This window comes from Sipha flava, unplaced genomic scaffold, assembly GCF_003268045.1.
Source record: "Sipha flava isolate LNK unplaced genomic scaffold, YSA_version1 174_pilon_pilon, whole genome shotgun sequence".
Taxonomy (NCBI): domain Eukaryota; kingdom Metazoa; phylum Arthropoda; class Insecta; order Hemiptera; family Aphididae; genus Sipha; species Sipha flava.
The window spans coordinates 367,383-384,213 of NW_020272000.1; the positions used below are offsets into that span (position 1 = coordinate 367,383).

Here is a 16,831-nt window from a genome sequence, read left to right on the forward strand (position 1 = left end):
ATTAGTGTTTTCCAATGCTTAAATTTATGTTAAGTATCAATTCTAAATTATAACAAAAAATAATATTTAACTTTATAAACTCAAAAATTAGTATTTCTTAATGCTTAAAGCGGTAATGAATATTGAGGATCTGACAAGAGATCAGAAAATGTATTATGAGCTGTATTTGGCCACGATTGTTGGGTGCTTGACAAAGTTGAAGAAGTATCAGTTAATAGAATTGGTGTGACAGTGCGTTGAATGAAAGTCGATGGAGTTGAAGAACGAGAATCTGAGCAAACATGATTTATCGATATTGAATTGCGGTGTAAAGTGTTTAATCGAGTCTCAAATAGAATGTCATTTATTCCTTTTTGAGCATAAAGTTTTTGATCTGGGTCAAGTTTTGCCAATTCTATTGCCCAAGTTTTGGCTAGGATATCATTATCAGAATTAGCTACGCTGAGACGATTACATGCCAATTCCAGTAAATTATTTTTCCTTTTTTCTTCAAAATTACCTTTTTTCGCTATTTTTTTTTGGTGGTCCACCTGGTTTTGGTGAAGAACTAACCACATCCATTTCGGCCATATCACAAATACTTTCATCCTGAAAAAATGAAAGAGTTCAAATTTAGTTAATTTTTAATTATTTTATATTTAGATGCCAGCATCCGAAGATGAGTGGAAAGCAACATCAGAAGAGTTTGAAAAAAATTGGAATTTTAATCATTGTTTGGGCGCAATTGACGGCAAACACATAGACATTACGAAACCTCAAGAATCTGGCTCTTATTATTTCAACTATAAGCATAATTTTAGCATTGTTTTAATGGCAGTTTGTAATGCCAACTACGAGTTCCTTATGGTAGATATTGGCTCCAATGGAAGAGTATCTGATGGGGGAGTATTTTCAAATACATTGTTTTGTGAACATCTTCAAGAAAATAAACTGAAGTTACCTAAACCTGATTATTTACCCGGAATTAACTGCAAAATGCCCTATATCTTCGTGGCCGATGATGCATTTCCATTGTCCGATAATTTGATGAAACCTTACCCACAAAGAAATCTAATAAAAGAAAAACGTATTTTCAACTATAGACTGTCAAGAGCCCGAAGAGTAATTGAAAATTCATTTGGAATACTTTCATCAAGATTCAGAATACTTTTGAAAACTATCAATCTCAGTCCTGAAAAAGCTACAATAATTGTCCGAGCTTGTTGTCATCTACATAATTATTTACGAAGAAAAAAAATGGATATTTTTTTGCAAGAGAGTTTTGATACAGAAAATATATTTACAGGAGAAATTGAACCAGGAAGCTGGAGAAGTGAAAATCGTAATTTAACTGAGCTACAATATGCCCAAAGTCGAAACTCGCCTTCAACTGCCAAAGAAATTAGGGATCAATTTTGTCATTATTTCAACACTAGCGGAGCGGTTCATTGGCAAGATAATATGGTTTAGATATAAATATCATTGAATACACAATTATAATATTAAAAATTTTATTCACACACAGCTAAATTCATAAAAAAAAATAAATTATTTGTATTTATAAATACTTTTGTATTCAAGTTTATTTAGTTATACAATAAATGTACAAAATATATTTTATATGACACTAGCTGTCCCGACACGGCGTTGCCCGCGTATTAGTTGGTTTTTTGGCATTTTCGTAGGCCATGTATTAGTGTTATTATGTATGAGAAAATTTAAAAGTAATAGGTAAAGTATCTAAATGTTGAAATTAAGTACAAACCAACATATATATTTTCTGAATTTACGTCGTACCGAACTTCGTATTTTATACCTTTGAACATTTCTCGAAAATTCTATAACTTTCTTCATTACAACAATTGCAATGCAAAAAATAATATTGAGATAAAAACTATCCTATATATTTATTACAATAATTGCAATGCAAAAAATAATATTGAGATAAAAACCATAGGTTAGGTTAGTTATATAATTCTCGGAACAATTCATATCTACACGCCGCAGACGATATAACACACACAATAGAAAAAAGGTCAGATTACAGGTAGCTATATAGATACTGTCGCGGTCGGTCACGGGAAAACCCGAAATACACCATGCAATTATACACATTTATTAAAAAGTTAATTAAAATATTTAAAATATTAAAAAATTGGAAAAAAAACTATCCTATATTTTAAGTTGGACCAAATTACACACGGTGTAAAAAATTTCATCAAAATCGGTCTCAGTTCAGCTCGAGCAACCGTACAGCGCATACGTGCAGTTCATTGTTCCCGAGCTATGTTTATACATTATTCGTTAATCTTATCGGTTTACGATCTAATTTTTTTTCAAATTCAATATAAAGTCGCAACAAACTTACAACTCATACTATCAAACCACTTTAGCACCTTCAATCATCGCTACATCAAAAAAAGTAATATATATTTAATTAACTAATTAATTAATAACAAGAGAGAAAAAATTATCTATATCAGTCACTCCAGGCACCGTTAACGCGGTGACCTTTGGACTGCAAACTAGATAACCGCACCATGCAATCTAATCCGCCTAAAAGTAAACAAGCTAAAACGGTACAACCAATTAAAATAGTTAATAATCAAGTGATTAACAAAGCTCTTCCATTATCAAGCCCCGAATGGCAGCAACAACAAAAACCTTCAAAACGTAATCTCCCCTGTTCACCAAATAGCCCGATCAATATCCAAGGGCAAAAAATCAAAATTTTTTTCCTCGCCAAACCGATTCTCCGTATTAACTGAAAATGAACCCGATACAATTGATAACGATGACACTAATAATCAAAACGAATCCGCAATCACACAAACAAACAAAAAAGACCAACCACCACCAATATTTGTAAAAGGAATACTTAACTTTTCTAATCTTAGAAATGCAATTGGCGATCTAATTGGGCAGGATAGCTTCACTTGCAAATCAACTACCACGCATCTAAAAATTCAACCAGACACTCCTGATAACTACAGAACACTTATACACTTTCTAAAAAACGAAAAAGCAGAATACCATACCTTTCAACCTCAGTCAGATAAATCACTCAGAGCAGTTATAAAAAATATTCATCATACAACCGAACCCACTGAAATCACTTCTGCCCTAGAAGAGATCGGCTTTACCGTAAGGCAAGTGACTAATATAAAACACCAAAAAACCAAAAAAGCACTACCATTATTTTTCGTTGATCTTGCTCCCGAAACTATAAGTAAAGAAATATTTAATATTACTTCCCTACTAAATACAAAAATCAAAGTAGAAGAACCTCACAAGCGCCGCGAAATTCCCCAATGCCTAAACTGTCAGACCTACGGTCACACAAGGAGCTACTGTTCTAATTCTCCTCGCTGTGTTAAATGTGATGAGACTCATCCTACCGCAAACTGCACCAAATCACCTGAATTGCCGGCAAAATGCGCGCTCTGCAACGGCGAACACCCTGCCAGCTACAAAGGTTGTATTGTATACAAAGAGCTTCAGCAGCGTCGCCGCCAACCTTACAACTCAAGAAATAACAGTCAGCAGCAGCAACCACCACCAACCAACCACCATTCGCAGTCCATCAACCAACCAACACCACATCCATCGACACAAATTCCAAGAACTCAACATCACTCATACGCAGAAGTGGCAGCTACTAATACAGGTAACATACCACCGCCAAACTTCCCCGACACCCAACAAACATCTAGCATTGATAACAATGTACTAACTAAATTTTTAGAAGACTTCAAATGCATAATAAACTCACTTATCTCTCTCCTCACAACAGTCATGACCAATCTTTTAAATGTCAAACACAACATATAACTCATTTACCAACAACTCTCTCACGATCCTTTCATGGAACGCAAATGGCTTAAAAAATCACAAAGACGAATTCTTAATCACTCTACAAGAAAAAAGAATTGATATTGCATTAATATCCGAAACGCACTTTACAAACAACTACTCATTCAACCTACCAGGTTTCCGCTCATATCAAACTAACCACCCAGATGGAACTGCACATGCAGGTGCTGCTATTTATGTTAGATCATCACTTGCATCGCACCAACTTACTAATTTTCAAACAGACTACATCCAGTCTTGCGTGGTATCCATATCAATTAATAGTATTCCCACCTCAATAGCAGCTATATACTGTCCTCCAAAACACGCCATACATTCAAATCAATTCGATCCTTATTTTCATACACTTGGTCATAACTTCATAGTTGGTGGCGATATAAATGCCAAACATATTCAATGGGGATGCCGCACCACAACTCCGAGAGGAAACTCACTCTTACAAAGTATCACTCACAATACCCTACGAGTCATCTCACCTCCAAACCCCATCTATTGGCCAACGTCTCCTAGAAAGAGACCGGATATTTTAGATATATTTATAACAAAAATCCCTAGCACGCTCCACTCCTCGATTATAAATCTCCACGCTCCATGCTCAGATCATTCCCCCATTCTACTCACACTAGACTGCCAGCCTTTATCCAACCAATACAATGCACCACCGCTACACTCTCAAATCAACTGGGAAAATTTTCAAGAATCAATCCTACAAAAAACTAGTCTAAAAGTCCGGCTGAAAACCACAGCTGACATTGATGACGCGGTGAATCTCTTAACAACCAATATACAAACCTCAGCATGGGAATCAGCTCTACCATCGAAACCACACACACCCACCGCAATTCTTCCTTTATATATACGTACCCTTATTGTACAAAAACGTCGCGCTCGCTATTTATGGCAAAGAACTAAATACCCGGCTGATAAATGCCACTATAATGCACTCGCGCAAAATCTCAAACGCATCCTAGCAAATTATCGAAATGAATCTTACACTAACCACTTAAAATCACTTACGACAAAAGACGGTTCTGTAATAACCCAAAAGTACAAAAATGAAATAATGTAAGTATAGGTAAGGTTTTTCCATATGAGGCTAAATCATCGATATATATCACGAGTGATTTGTACAATAAAGGGGAAAATGCTTTATTTAGTTCTCTTTGAAATATTGCGGAGCTATTTTTGTATCCTTGGGGAAGTCGAGAAAAAGTTAATAGACCCATCACAGATGTAAATGCTAATTTGTATTGGTCGTCCTCTTTAACCGGAATTTGAAAGAATCCACTATTTAAATCTAAGGAGGAGAAGTAATTCGAACCTTCTAAGGCTCTAAGCAGATCTGAGGTTCGTGGAATTGGGTATTGGTCACTTTCTACCCTATCATTCAATTCTTTATATGATACTACTAGCCGATAGGAGCCTGCGTCCTTTTTTTTTACTAAGAAAGCTGGTGCCGCAAATTTAGATGTGATTGGTTTCACTATACCGGCTTCAGAGAGTTTAGTTATTTGATTTTGTAATTCGATTCTTTGTTGTAGAGAAACTCTATGTGGTGCATTAAATTTTGGTTCTTTATAATTCGGTTTCATTTTTATTTCACAAGGGGTTACTTTGGCGGCTTTTATGTGAGAGGCATCTGTTGTAAAAATGTTTTTAAATTCGTGTAATAGTTTTACAACTTGGTTGTGTTGTGTTATGGTTAGTTTAGGTGATATCGAGAACGGTGTGCCTTCAGAATCCGTTAAGTATTGTTTCGTATTTGAGTCCCTAAGATTTATATTTTTAGTGTTGTCAAGTGTTTTGATATTTTCGGTTATGTTGTTGTTATCTTTTAGGTTTGTTTGATTTATATTTATCGTTTCACGATGGTCAAGCGTGATGTTTTGTATTAAATTTATATTAGTTTTCTCATTCTCAGTACTGTTTATTGCTATATGTGTCTTTATATTAGTTCTCAGGGTGGTAATTGTGGGAAATTCTAGTACATGGATTATGTCATTCGGAATTTTGTTTGATTTTTTTGATGTTAGGGTCCCTGGAATCCAATGGGTATGTTTGTTTGAATTGTATAGTACTACAGATGGCCTATTTCCATTTCCATATGTTATCCCCGTGTTATTGTTATCATTATAAATATAAGTATCGTGACCGTAATAATTGGCTATGGATGCTAGTTCATCATCTGACCACCAATAGTTCGGTAAGTCATTTATTTCTAACAATTCTAACAGTTCAAGTATTGATGTGACCTTTTTAATTTTATTGTCATTTAATGCATTACAAATAGCGTACAGTCCACAATTCCCATCACTAGATACATTTTCTCCGGGTTTGTATTTAGAAAATATATCGAATGCCTGATTTTTATTTATGATTTGTGTGTTTTTGGTTTGGTCATTTTTATTTTCATGGAATGCGTGTGTGTTATTTATGACGTTATAATGTTCTTTTGATTTCCAGTTGTCGGTTATATTTTTATAACTGTTGTGGTATATGTGTAATTCAATGTTAGAGTTTTGAAATTCTGCATAAATTAATTGTTTTACTATGGACCAATTTAATTTATCAAGACCAGATGATATTGTGGGCATTGCAATTTTTAATTTATTTAATTTTAGTGCTTCAATTTTTAAGTTATGTATTGCTGTTTTTAGATCCTCATATTTAGGTTTATGATAATAATTTGGTTTCGTTATTAAGTGAAATATGGTTCTTTGACTATTATTTATTGGTATGGTATCGCCTACCTTGAATTTTTGTGATGCTAATTTTCGAGAGGTGTCACCATATACTTTGCATATTAGGTTTGCTATGCCTGAGCTCATTTTAAGGTCGGCTGATATGCAGTGAGCTATAGCAAAGTCAGAGGGTGAATTAAATATACTACCTTTAATTTCTAATATATTTTTAGTTTTATTTATGTGGTTTAAGGCGCTGGAGTGATTTATTTGTAATTCAATTTGCATATTATTGTCTAGTATGATTGTGTTATTTTTAAAATCAATAAGGGCATTATGTTTTACGAAAAAGTCATTACCAAGTATTATTGCACTTGATAAATCTTTTACTACATATGTGAGTATATTGAATTCGTTATCGTTGATCATTATTTTTATGTTAGTTACACCCAATACATTTAGTGGTTTGTTATCTGGGCCTGAAAGTAGTAATTTATTCGGGGTCAGTGTGTAATTGGTCGGTAGTAGTTGCTGTCTAACGCAACTGATGTTGGCTCCTGTGTCAATTGTTATGGGGATGTTTGAGTTATTAAATTTGGCTTTAATGTATAGTGCATTAGGTGAGCAATTTATTTTGTTTAATATTTGTTCATGATTCGCTTTAACTAAAGGTGAACAAACGTTCGATGTCTTTAAATTTTTATTTAGTATATTATGACCGTTATTGGTGGAATGACAATTAATCGCGGAGTGACCGAATTTATTGCATAATTGGCATATTACTTTAGATTTATTTTTAAAATAACATACGTCTTCAGTGTGGTTAATTTTAAAGCATATTTTACATTTTTTTACATTATTGTTATAATTTTTGAATGGAAAAGGTGATTGATACCAATAAGGGGTATCAATGTTTCTTTTAGAAAATTCGCCTGTAAATCTGTGTGTGTTATTATTACGATATTGTCTATAAAGGGTCTTAGATAAGTTATTATAATTGTGATTATTTTTTAGTTGTTCGACCGTTTTTTTTAAATTACTTAATTCTTGACGTAGTTTTTCGTTCTCATTATTTTTATTTCTGTTATTCAGATTAATTTGTTGTAATTTATTATGAATTATGTCGTTTTCGATTTCAAATGGGCTTTTTTGTGCTTCCCCGGTTGTCATAAATTCTATGAGTTCGTATTTACGTACGTTTTTCTTTAATTCATCTAACGTATCGTTGCCTAAGATTCCTATACACCTTACTATTGTGGGTTTTAAACCTTTCATAATGCTTCGAACCATCTCTCCCTGGGACATATTTTTATCTATGCGCCTACATAACGATTCGATTTCATTAATATAGGCAACGGTTTGTTCATCTGGTAGTTGTTTTCTTTTTTTTAACATCAGTCGGAGCATATCAGTTTGGGCAATAGGTTCGAATTCTGATCTTAATTTATTTTCTAATTCGGGCCATTTTATATTGTCATTAGTATCCATGACGTTGTCATAAAAGGTCAAAGCCGAATCTTTTAAAAATATCGGGATGTATTGTGCTTTTTCATTTTCAGACCATCCGTTTATGAGGGAAGCTCTATGATAATTTTTTAAAAAGGTATCAATATTTTCAGAGAGGGCACCCGTGAATTTTCCGGGTTTGAAATAAGGTTTTTTATTATCTCCCATATTGGATTTTATTTCTGTCTCTTCGTAATCACCTATTGGGTCCGGAATAAATGTGATATTTGTTGTTGGCGTATCAAAATCGTTCGAGGAAGATTCTCCTTTTAAATAATTAAGTAGTCGGGTTTTTAAATCAATGACTAAACCTGAGGTGATTAAGTTTCTACGTGCTAGTTCGCGAATTAATTTTTCTTTGTTTAGTTTGTGAACCCAACCGGTAGAAATATTAGAAAAATCAATGTTATTAAATTGTATGTAATTGTTTTCAGTCTCAGACATGTGGACTGTTTTTCTTTTCTAATTTCCTACTCTCGGTTTTAAATAATATCAAGAGATGTATTTTGAATTTTAAAAGTATTTTGTCTTTATTATACAATTTTAATGATTAATTCTCCGCTCTCGGGTTAAATTAATATTAAAAAAAAATTTTTAGTATTACTTTTTTATAATGGCTTTTTTTTGAATAGGACAGTTTTCTTTTTTTTTTTTTTTAAATTTTCCACTTTCGGGTTTAATTAATATTAGAAAATGTCTTTAAAATTTAAAAAATTCTACCTTTATTATATGTTTTGGATAATTATTTTCCCACTCTCGGGTTGTATAAATATCAAAAATTTTTGTTTGTATTACTTTTTGTTAGTAATGAAAAATATATTCATTTAAAATTTTTTTTTGAATAAGACAATTTTATTTTTAACTTCCCATTCACGGGTTTAATTAATATCAAAAAAAATGTCTTCAAAATTTCTCTTTTTTTTTTTTTGTTAGATAGTTTTGATTATTGATTTCCCACTCTCGGGTTTAATTAATATCAAAACTTCTGTAGGTATTAATTTTTTAAACTATGAATATATTTTTATTTTAAGTGCTTTTTATTATTAATGCAGTTGTTAAGACTAGCAATTGTCTATATCGGCTCAGTAATAAAACTGAACTTAATTGTTGGGCGCCACTTTGTAATAACCCAAAAGTACAAAAATGAAATAATGTAAGTATATAGGTATGTATAGGTAGGTGTGTAATGCGAAATGGTATGAATGGGTTATTACCTTCCTCCTTGTTTAAGGGAGGGCTCTCGGGGTTGAGAAGGTTCGAGAGCCGATCAGTGCAATTATGCAGTCTGCCAAGCTAAATAAAACAGCACTTACCTGTTCGCCGTAGAACTTCTGATGTCGACGTGAGGTTGAACAAGAACAAATGCAAAGTTTAATGGCACCAGAACTGGGTATTCTTCAACACTCGTACGAAGAACGCAAGTCGAACAGATTCAATATTTTTATTCTTTTATCTGAGTTAAACTTGAATGATTCAAAACAAATCTCGTATGTAAATATGCAAATCGCTCGTCGTTGATCTTATGATCGGTGCGCATGCACTGACGATCTAAGACCAATAACTCTGTGTGTCCCGTCGTTGATCTTATGATCGGTGCGCATGCACTGACGATCTAAGATTAAGGACTCTGTGTGTGTGTCCCTGTTATATAGGCACACGCGGCGGCATGGACCTTGGGCCTGTCCTTTTAATGTAGGGATGTCAATACTACTATTGTTCGACCCGTGTCGTTCGTGCGGGTATCGAAGATACCGTTATTTATTTGAAAGGGTTTAAAAATATATATTGTATACATAATAAAATATTTGTGCCGTCTTTAACAGTCGAATGATGCACATCATTACAGTTCTCTCTGGAAGGCAACGAAACAACTTCTTCGCGTGCATAACCCTCCAGCTATCCTACGCGACGCCAGTGGCAATTGGGTACACTCTGACATGGACAAAGCTAATATATTCGCAAACCACCTCGCTGACACTTTCCAACCACACAATACCATCCTTCTACCGGAAAAAATCAATGAAGTAGAGCGATTTCTTGACATACCGTTACAAATGTCCCTTCCTCCTAAACACTTCTCTCCGGCTGAGGTAAAATATACAATTTCGAAATTTCCCCGAAAAAAGTCTCCCGGATACGACCTAATAACAGCACAAGTACTTAACCAGCTCCCCAAAAAAGTTATCATACTTTTGACCTACATATATAATTCGATGCTCAGATTATCCTATTTCCCATTACTATGGAAGTTTTCCTCTGTTATACTTATCCTGAAACCAAAAAAACCTCCAGACTGTCCATTATCCTACAGACCAATAAGTTTGCTACCAATACTATCAAAAGTTTTTGAAAAAATGCTTCTAAAAAAACTTATTAAAATCGTTGAAGAAACAAAAGCTTTACCCGACTCACAATTTGGTTTTCGTAGCAAACATTCCACCATCCATCAAATTCACAGAATAGTAGACAAGATATCTTTCTTCTTAGAGGAAAAACAGTACTGTACAGGTGCTTTTCTTGACGTCTCCCAAGCGTTTGACCGCGTCTGGCACGCAGGTCTACTGCTCAAATTGAAGCTCATTCTACCAGCTAGCTACTACCTGATTCTGAAATCCTACCTAGAAGATCGCTTCTTCTCGGTACGTTACGGATTATCCACCTCCCCACCGAAACCAATCAACGCAGGAGTCCCTCAAGGTGTAGTCACTGCTCCTCTGTTATTCAACATTTTCATATCTAACCAACCAACAATACCCACTTCCCTTGTTGGTGATTTTGCCGATGATAAGGCAATAATAACCAGCAATATCGACCCAATCACTGCCTCCCTCAACATCCAAGAACATCTCTCCCTCCTCGAACAATGGTATAAGGAATGGGGAGTAAAAATTAATGAATCTAAATCCATACATTGCACCTTCACTTTTAGGAAAAAAAAAATGTCCACCTATCATCCTTAATGAACAAATTCTACCTGTCGCACCATGCATTCGCTACCTAGGCATCACCATCGATCAACGTCTCACCTGGGCTCCACGTATACGTAACAAGCTCTTAACCCTAAACGATCGTTTTCGTCTTCTCCGTTCTCTTCTTACTTCTCATCATATAAAATTATCCACTAAATTATTAATATATAAACTCTACTTAAAACCAATTTGGACGTACGGAATCCAATTATGGGGCTCCGCAAAACCTACAAATGTCAACCGTATCCAGCGTTTCCAGTCCAAAGTCCTCCGCGCTATAACCAAAGCACCCTTCTACGTATCAAATTATACATTACATAACGACCTAACCATCTCTCCTGCCAACGATGTAGCTAAGACCTTCTACAGACGTTTTAATTTCAACCTACAAAACCATAAAAATCCTTTAATCAAAGAACTTGCGTCTATAAATATCCCCGGCAACCCACAAAAAAGGTTGAAAAGGCGGTGGTGTAGGGACCTATTAGTCTAAATCAATCTAACTTCTTTTGTTCATCTCTCTATATCTACCTTTGCTATTTCCACTTATCTTTCCTTATGATATTTTCTAACATTGTTTAACACTTTTTTTTTTTTTTTTTTCTCATATTTAACTGTAAAAGTGCCTTCACTGGAAGGTATCTTTAATCCGTCCTTCACGCCATAGTTATGTATTTCATCAATTTCACTTGTGAATTTGTTAATGTTAAGTGAAAATGTTAAGTCTCTAGAGTATATATTTTGAATAACGCCAAAACACATTTCTCGCATAATTATTACATCTGATACAAAAATAATTCAAAACAATTTACATACCATATTGTCAAAAGTTGGGTGTTGTACCGACAAAGGTATGTCATCCTCATCGCCCATAGTTGATGTACCTCTGATTTGTATTTCATGATCACGAAGGAAATCCAGATCTTCGAAATACCACACTGAAGGAACATAAATATCTTCAACGCCTGCCCCTGACTTTTTGCTTGCTAAAACTTTTTTTAATTCGCGACGATAGTTAGATCTTAAAGTATTAATTTTTTTTTTTTTGTTGCATTAATATCTACATTGGAATCGATCGTTTTCAGTTTTTCGTCAATTTTTCGTAAGCATCTTGCTTTTGAACTCTGTTCTTGTATAAATCACTTTTGACTTTCCACACAGCTGGTAAACTTTTATATAATTGTATAAAATCACGCCAAAAGTCTTGATCATTTTTCACACTCATTTTGAAAAATTAAAAATTAAAAAAATCGCACGTTGCGGCGTCGGACACTAGCACGTGGACGTGTTTACGAGGTATACTGGTTTTCGACTGATAAGTTAACAATCAATCCTATACACTATCATTCAGGAATGCCAATCAACTTGAATGACAACAAAAAATCAAACATGAACGAAATTCACCAGTCAAAAAATTTGATTGTCAATCTTCATCATTCTTGCCAATACACAGTCAGTCTTAATTGTCAATCAAGAAGACTGTCATTTAAAATGCATAGTGTATGGCCCCCATAAGAATGTAGGTCGATCGTTATAAAAATTAATTTTACCATTATCGGTCGATCGCGTAATAAATAATCGGATAATGCGGATTGCTATATTGTATTCTTAGAATTTCCATTATCGGTTAATCATAATACATAGTCAGAATTATTGTCAGTTATAGCTCGATACCGTCAATTAGTCGTCACGTGCAAGTGTGCAACGCGTATATATTTCGTATATTTTCGTTAATAAGTTGCAAATTTATTTAGAATTTACAACAAATAAAATGAATGCAAATAAAAAGTGTAAAACTTATCATTTTAATCAGGAATGGGAGTTGGAGTTTTTTTTTGTTGACATTAAAGGCAAATGCGTGTGTTTAATATGCCGAGATACTCTTTCTATTTTCAAACGTGGAAACATAGAAAGACATTACCGGACGAAACATGCAGATTTTGATTTAAAGTTTCCAACTCATTCCAGCTTACGACAAGATAAGCTAAAAACAATGAAATTAAAACTGAACCAAGAGCAGTCTGTTTTTAAAAATCCAAATAAATTAGCCCAAAATGTAACTATTGCTTTATTCAAAGTAGCATACTTATTAGCAAAGAAGAAAAAACCGTTTTCCGATGGAGAATTAATTAAAGAAGCCTTTAAAGAAGCGTCTGACTCATTATTTACGGACTTCAAAAACAAAAGTGAAATTCTAGGTGCCATTAGTTCAATTCAATTATCAAGTAACACAGTAATGCGTCGTATTGGAGCCATATCTTCAAATCAAAAAACTCAATTACAGACTGATTTATCAAAATGTTCATACTTCAGTTTACAAATGGATGAGTCTAACGATATGATTGATATACTTCACAGCTTTCTATTTTCATCAAAATGTGTTTTGACGATTTTTCTGTTAAGGAAGAATTTTTAAAAGTCTTATCGTTAACCGGAAGAACTAGAGGAGAAGATATTTATAAAACGTTTAAACAATTTGTTGAAGAAGAAGAAATTCCAATTGAAAAATTAGCTAGTATTACAACAGACGGAGCCCCATCATTTTGTGGAAATAAAAAGGGATTTTTAGCGTTATGTAAAAACGATAATTCGGTTCCTCATTTTTTTCAATATCATTGTATAATTCATCAACAAGCATTATGTGGTACAGTTATAAATATAAACAATATTATGGAACTTGTAGTGAAAATTGTAAACAGCATCAGAGGTAAGAAGACATTAAAAAGACGTCTTTTTCGTGAACTGATGGACGAAGTAGATTGTCATTATGGAGATTTACTATTACATTCTAACGTTCGTTGGTTAAGTAAAGGTAAAGTACTACATCGTTTTAAAGAATTATTACCACAAATTAAAATTTTTTTACAAGAAATTGATATTGTTTATGAAGAATTAGAAAATATAAAATGGCTTGAAGATTTTTCATTTTTAGTTGATATTACTGAAAAAATTAATTTCCTAAATTTAGAGTTACAAGGTAAAGAAAAACAAATTATTGATATGATATCACATGTTCAAGCGTTTTCTAGTAAATTAGCATATTGGGAAAATAAAATGAAAAATGATGATTTCCAGCATTTCCCTACTCTTCAAGAAACAATAATTAATTATTCTGAAAATTTTTATGAGCCTACAAACCATATAAATATAATTCAACATTTACGTTCCGAATTTAAAAGAAGATTCAACGACTTTAAAATACTTGAGCCAGTTGCGCAGTTTATATCAAATCCATTTACTGGGGATGTTGAGACAAAAGCGAATGAAATTGGAAATTTGTTTAATCTTGATATAACAGTTTTGGAAATGGAAATAATAACGTTACAAAATGATTCAATACTTAAGATTACCTCGGAGTTTTGGAAACACGCGAGTACTCAAAAATACCCAAATCTACGAAGCATTGCCCTTCGTATAACTTAATTTTTTGGTTCAACTTGGTTATGCGAGTCAACATTTTCGAGTATGAAATACTTAAAGAACAAATATCGTTCAGGAATTACAGACAGTAATTTGGATTCAAGTTTAAGAGCAGCTGTTTCTAATTATATACCACAATTCTCAAAACTTGCAGAAAACCAATGCCAGGTGTCACATTAATAAAATAAAATAAAAACACATTAATTAAATAACAATATCAGATTTATATAAAAATTTTTTTTACTTTTTCTCGTATTTAAAATATTACATTATTATTATTATTATTATTATGAAGAAACAATAAATATTTATTCTTTGGAGCTTAGACCTTTTTTTTTTTTTTTGCTCATAACAAAAATCTCTTTCTAAAAACCTAAATTCTCCTGGATGTCGATCACCTGAGATTAAAAAATTCAAATGTAGCTCACTTGTTTGAAAAGGTTGGCGACCCCTGCTCCATACGGTAGTAGGGCCTCGCAAATCACGTGCCGCACAGGACCTCGTGGTGGCTAGAGTCGCCACTGTCTTCAATACAAACTTAAAAATAATTTACTGTTCATTATCTACAGCTCTTGTTTCTGTTATAATGATAACATATTATAATGATAAGTCTACCATAGTAATTTATATTCTTAATTATTTATACATAACATTTTTTAAATAAATCAATGTATTATATTCAAAAAAATACGAGTAATGGGGGGGTGAATGCCCCCTTCGAACCCCTCCCCTCAAATACGCCCTTATTATCTGCATAGCTGAACTTGATACAATCGAAGCAAATTTACCAGGTATTGTTATTTATAACGTAAACCATAGCTGTTATTCGTATATGCACGATACTACGGGAGTGCACTGACTACAAAGCAATATTGTCTGGTTGTATACACTGTACCAAGCTGTAATGTTTATAATTATTATTCCAAATATGCCACAAAAACACAAGAATATTATATTTATTTATTTGAGGTAAACGTAAAATTTTTATTGATTATTCAAGACTACGACATAATATAAAGCGAAAAAATGTCGAGGGAAAATTTGAACCTCCAAACCCCCCCCCCCCCTAGGTACGGCCTTGTATTTAGAAATAAATTGCTTTATCACCAATACCATTGATTAAATATACTATAGAATATTTAATCAATGCCAATACACTATTTCAAATGGCGTTGTTTAGCGTCAAAAAAAATTTGTGAAGGAAACTTTATGTCTACTTTTAAGATAGAGCGTCAGATTTATCATTTAATTGCTAGTCTTCTTTCTGCAACAGGTCTAAGCTCAAAATGTTTACAGGTATAATTTCTGATGCGGACCCACTTTAAAAACCGATTTAATCAATGAGTTAAAAACCGTATTAAATAGCCATAACGAATACATACGCAGTTTCAAATGCAATTTAAAAAGAAACTCTTTATCGGATAATTTAAAATAGTTAGTAAATAAGGAGTTGTAATGATCGATTAAAAATGGTGATATTAAAAAATATGCTATTAGGTATGAATAGTATTTGATGGATACATTTAAATTACCCTCGATGAATTTCTAGATTCGCCCTTACTACCTATGGCCTAACTTTAATATGGACACTTGCGACGCTGTTATAGATACTTTAGAACATTTCAGAGAGAGTGAAAGTTGAGGTGACCATACAAATGGCCGCATTGCCGGTACTTTATATCAAAACATTTTGTATTAGGAACGTTATGATTTAAAAAATTGTTTAATGCACCTACTTTTAACATTAAATACTTTACTACAAAGTTCAGATTTAGATCTATTAGCAGTAATAAATGATATAACGGAAGTAAAAAAGTATGCATTAATTTAAGGCATGATATAAATATTGTATTTGATCATTAAAATCGAGATGTTCGTAGCCAATTTTATTGTTGATAAAAATGATTTAAACTTTTCATAGTTAAAAATTATTCAAATAAGAAAAAAAATAACTTGTGAGAAGAGAGAGTATAACTGATCCTTTAATAACATTTATAGTATAAAATGTAATATATTCTCTTGACACAATTTTTAAGTTATATTTATAAATATTTCAATAATACTACCAAGGAATTTATAAAGATATATCACTTTTCTCCAGGAAAGTCTTTGAGATAAAAATAAATGCAAAAGATCTACTGCATGATGCATTTATGGAGTTTTGTATAGCGTATAACAAATTTATAGGTCAAAAAGATTCACAAAGTGAATATTTAAAATAAAATGTTGTCTAGTTTATCAATTTTTTGAAGATGTACTAGTTTTACTAGAAACACTTCATTTAAAAGACAGCTATGAAGAAGGTGATTTAAACTCATCAGAAGAGTCCATTTCAAATAAAATTGATCATGAAGAACAAATTTTATCTTCTCGCAATGTATTGTAGTTAAATAACTAAAGTAG

The 16,831-nt window shown here is 32.9% G+C and overlaps 1 protein-coding gene across 3 annotated transcripts; it reads right to left on the reverse strand.

Annotated features, from left to right (window-relative positions):
* Positions 1-88: 88 nt before the first annotated feature.
* LOC112680148 lies at positions 89-15,000 on the reverse strand. 3 transcript variants are annotated; one of them, XM_025550159.1, is made up of 2 exons: positions 14,857-15,000; positions 89-588 (listed from the first exon to the last, which is right to left on the reverse strand). In XM_025550159.1, exons 1-2 carry the CDS (start codon positions 14,886-14,888, stop codon positions 105-107), a joined length of 516 nt encoding a protein of 171 aa, XP_025405944.1. In that variant the 5' UTR covers positions 14,889-15,000; the 3' UTR covers positions 89-104. The 3 variants fall into 3 exon arrangements, with proteins under 3 accessions (XP_025405944.1, XP_025405943.1, XP_025405945.1); XM_025550158.1 differs by lacking the exon at positions 14,857-15,000 and adding an exon at positions 11,825-13,322; XM_025550160.1 differs by lacking the exon at positions 14,857-15,000 and adding an exon at positions 9,353-9,836.
* Positions 15,001-16,831: the final 1,831 nt, after the last annotated feature.

Coding starts and splice junctions, on each gene's coding strand:
- LOC112680148 (XM_025550158.1), bottom strand. CDS start 11,958: ATGTTCCTTCAGTGTGGTATTTCGAAGATCTGGATTTCCTTCGTGATC. Junction 589..11,824: donor ACCCAACTTTTGACAATATG/GTATGTAAATTG, acceptor TCATTTTTTCAG/GATGAAAGTATTTGTGATAT.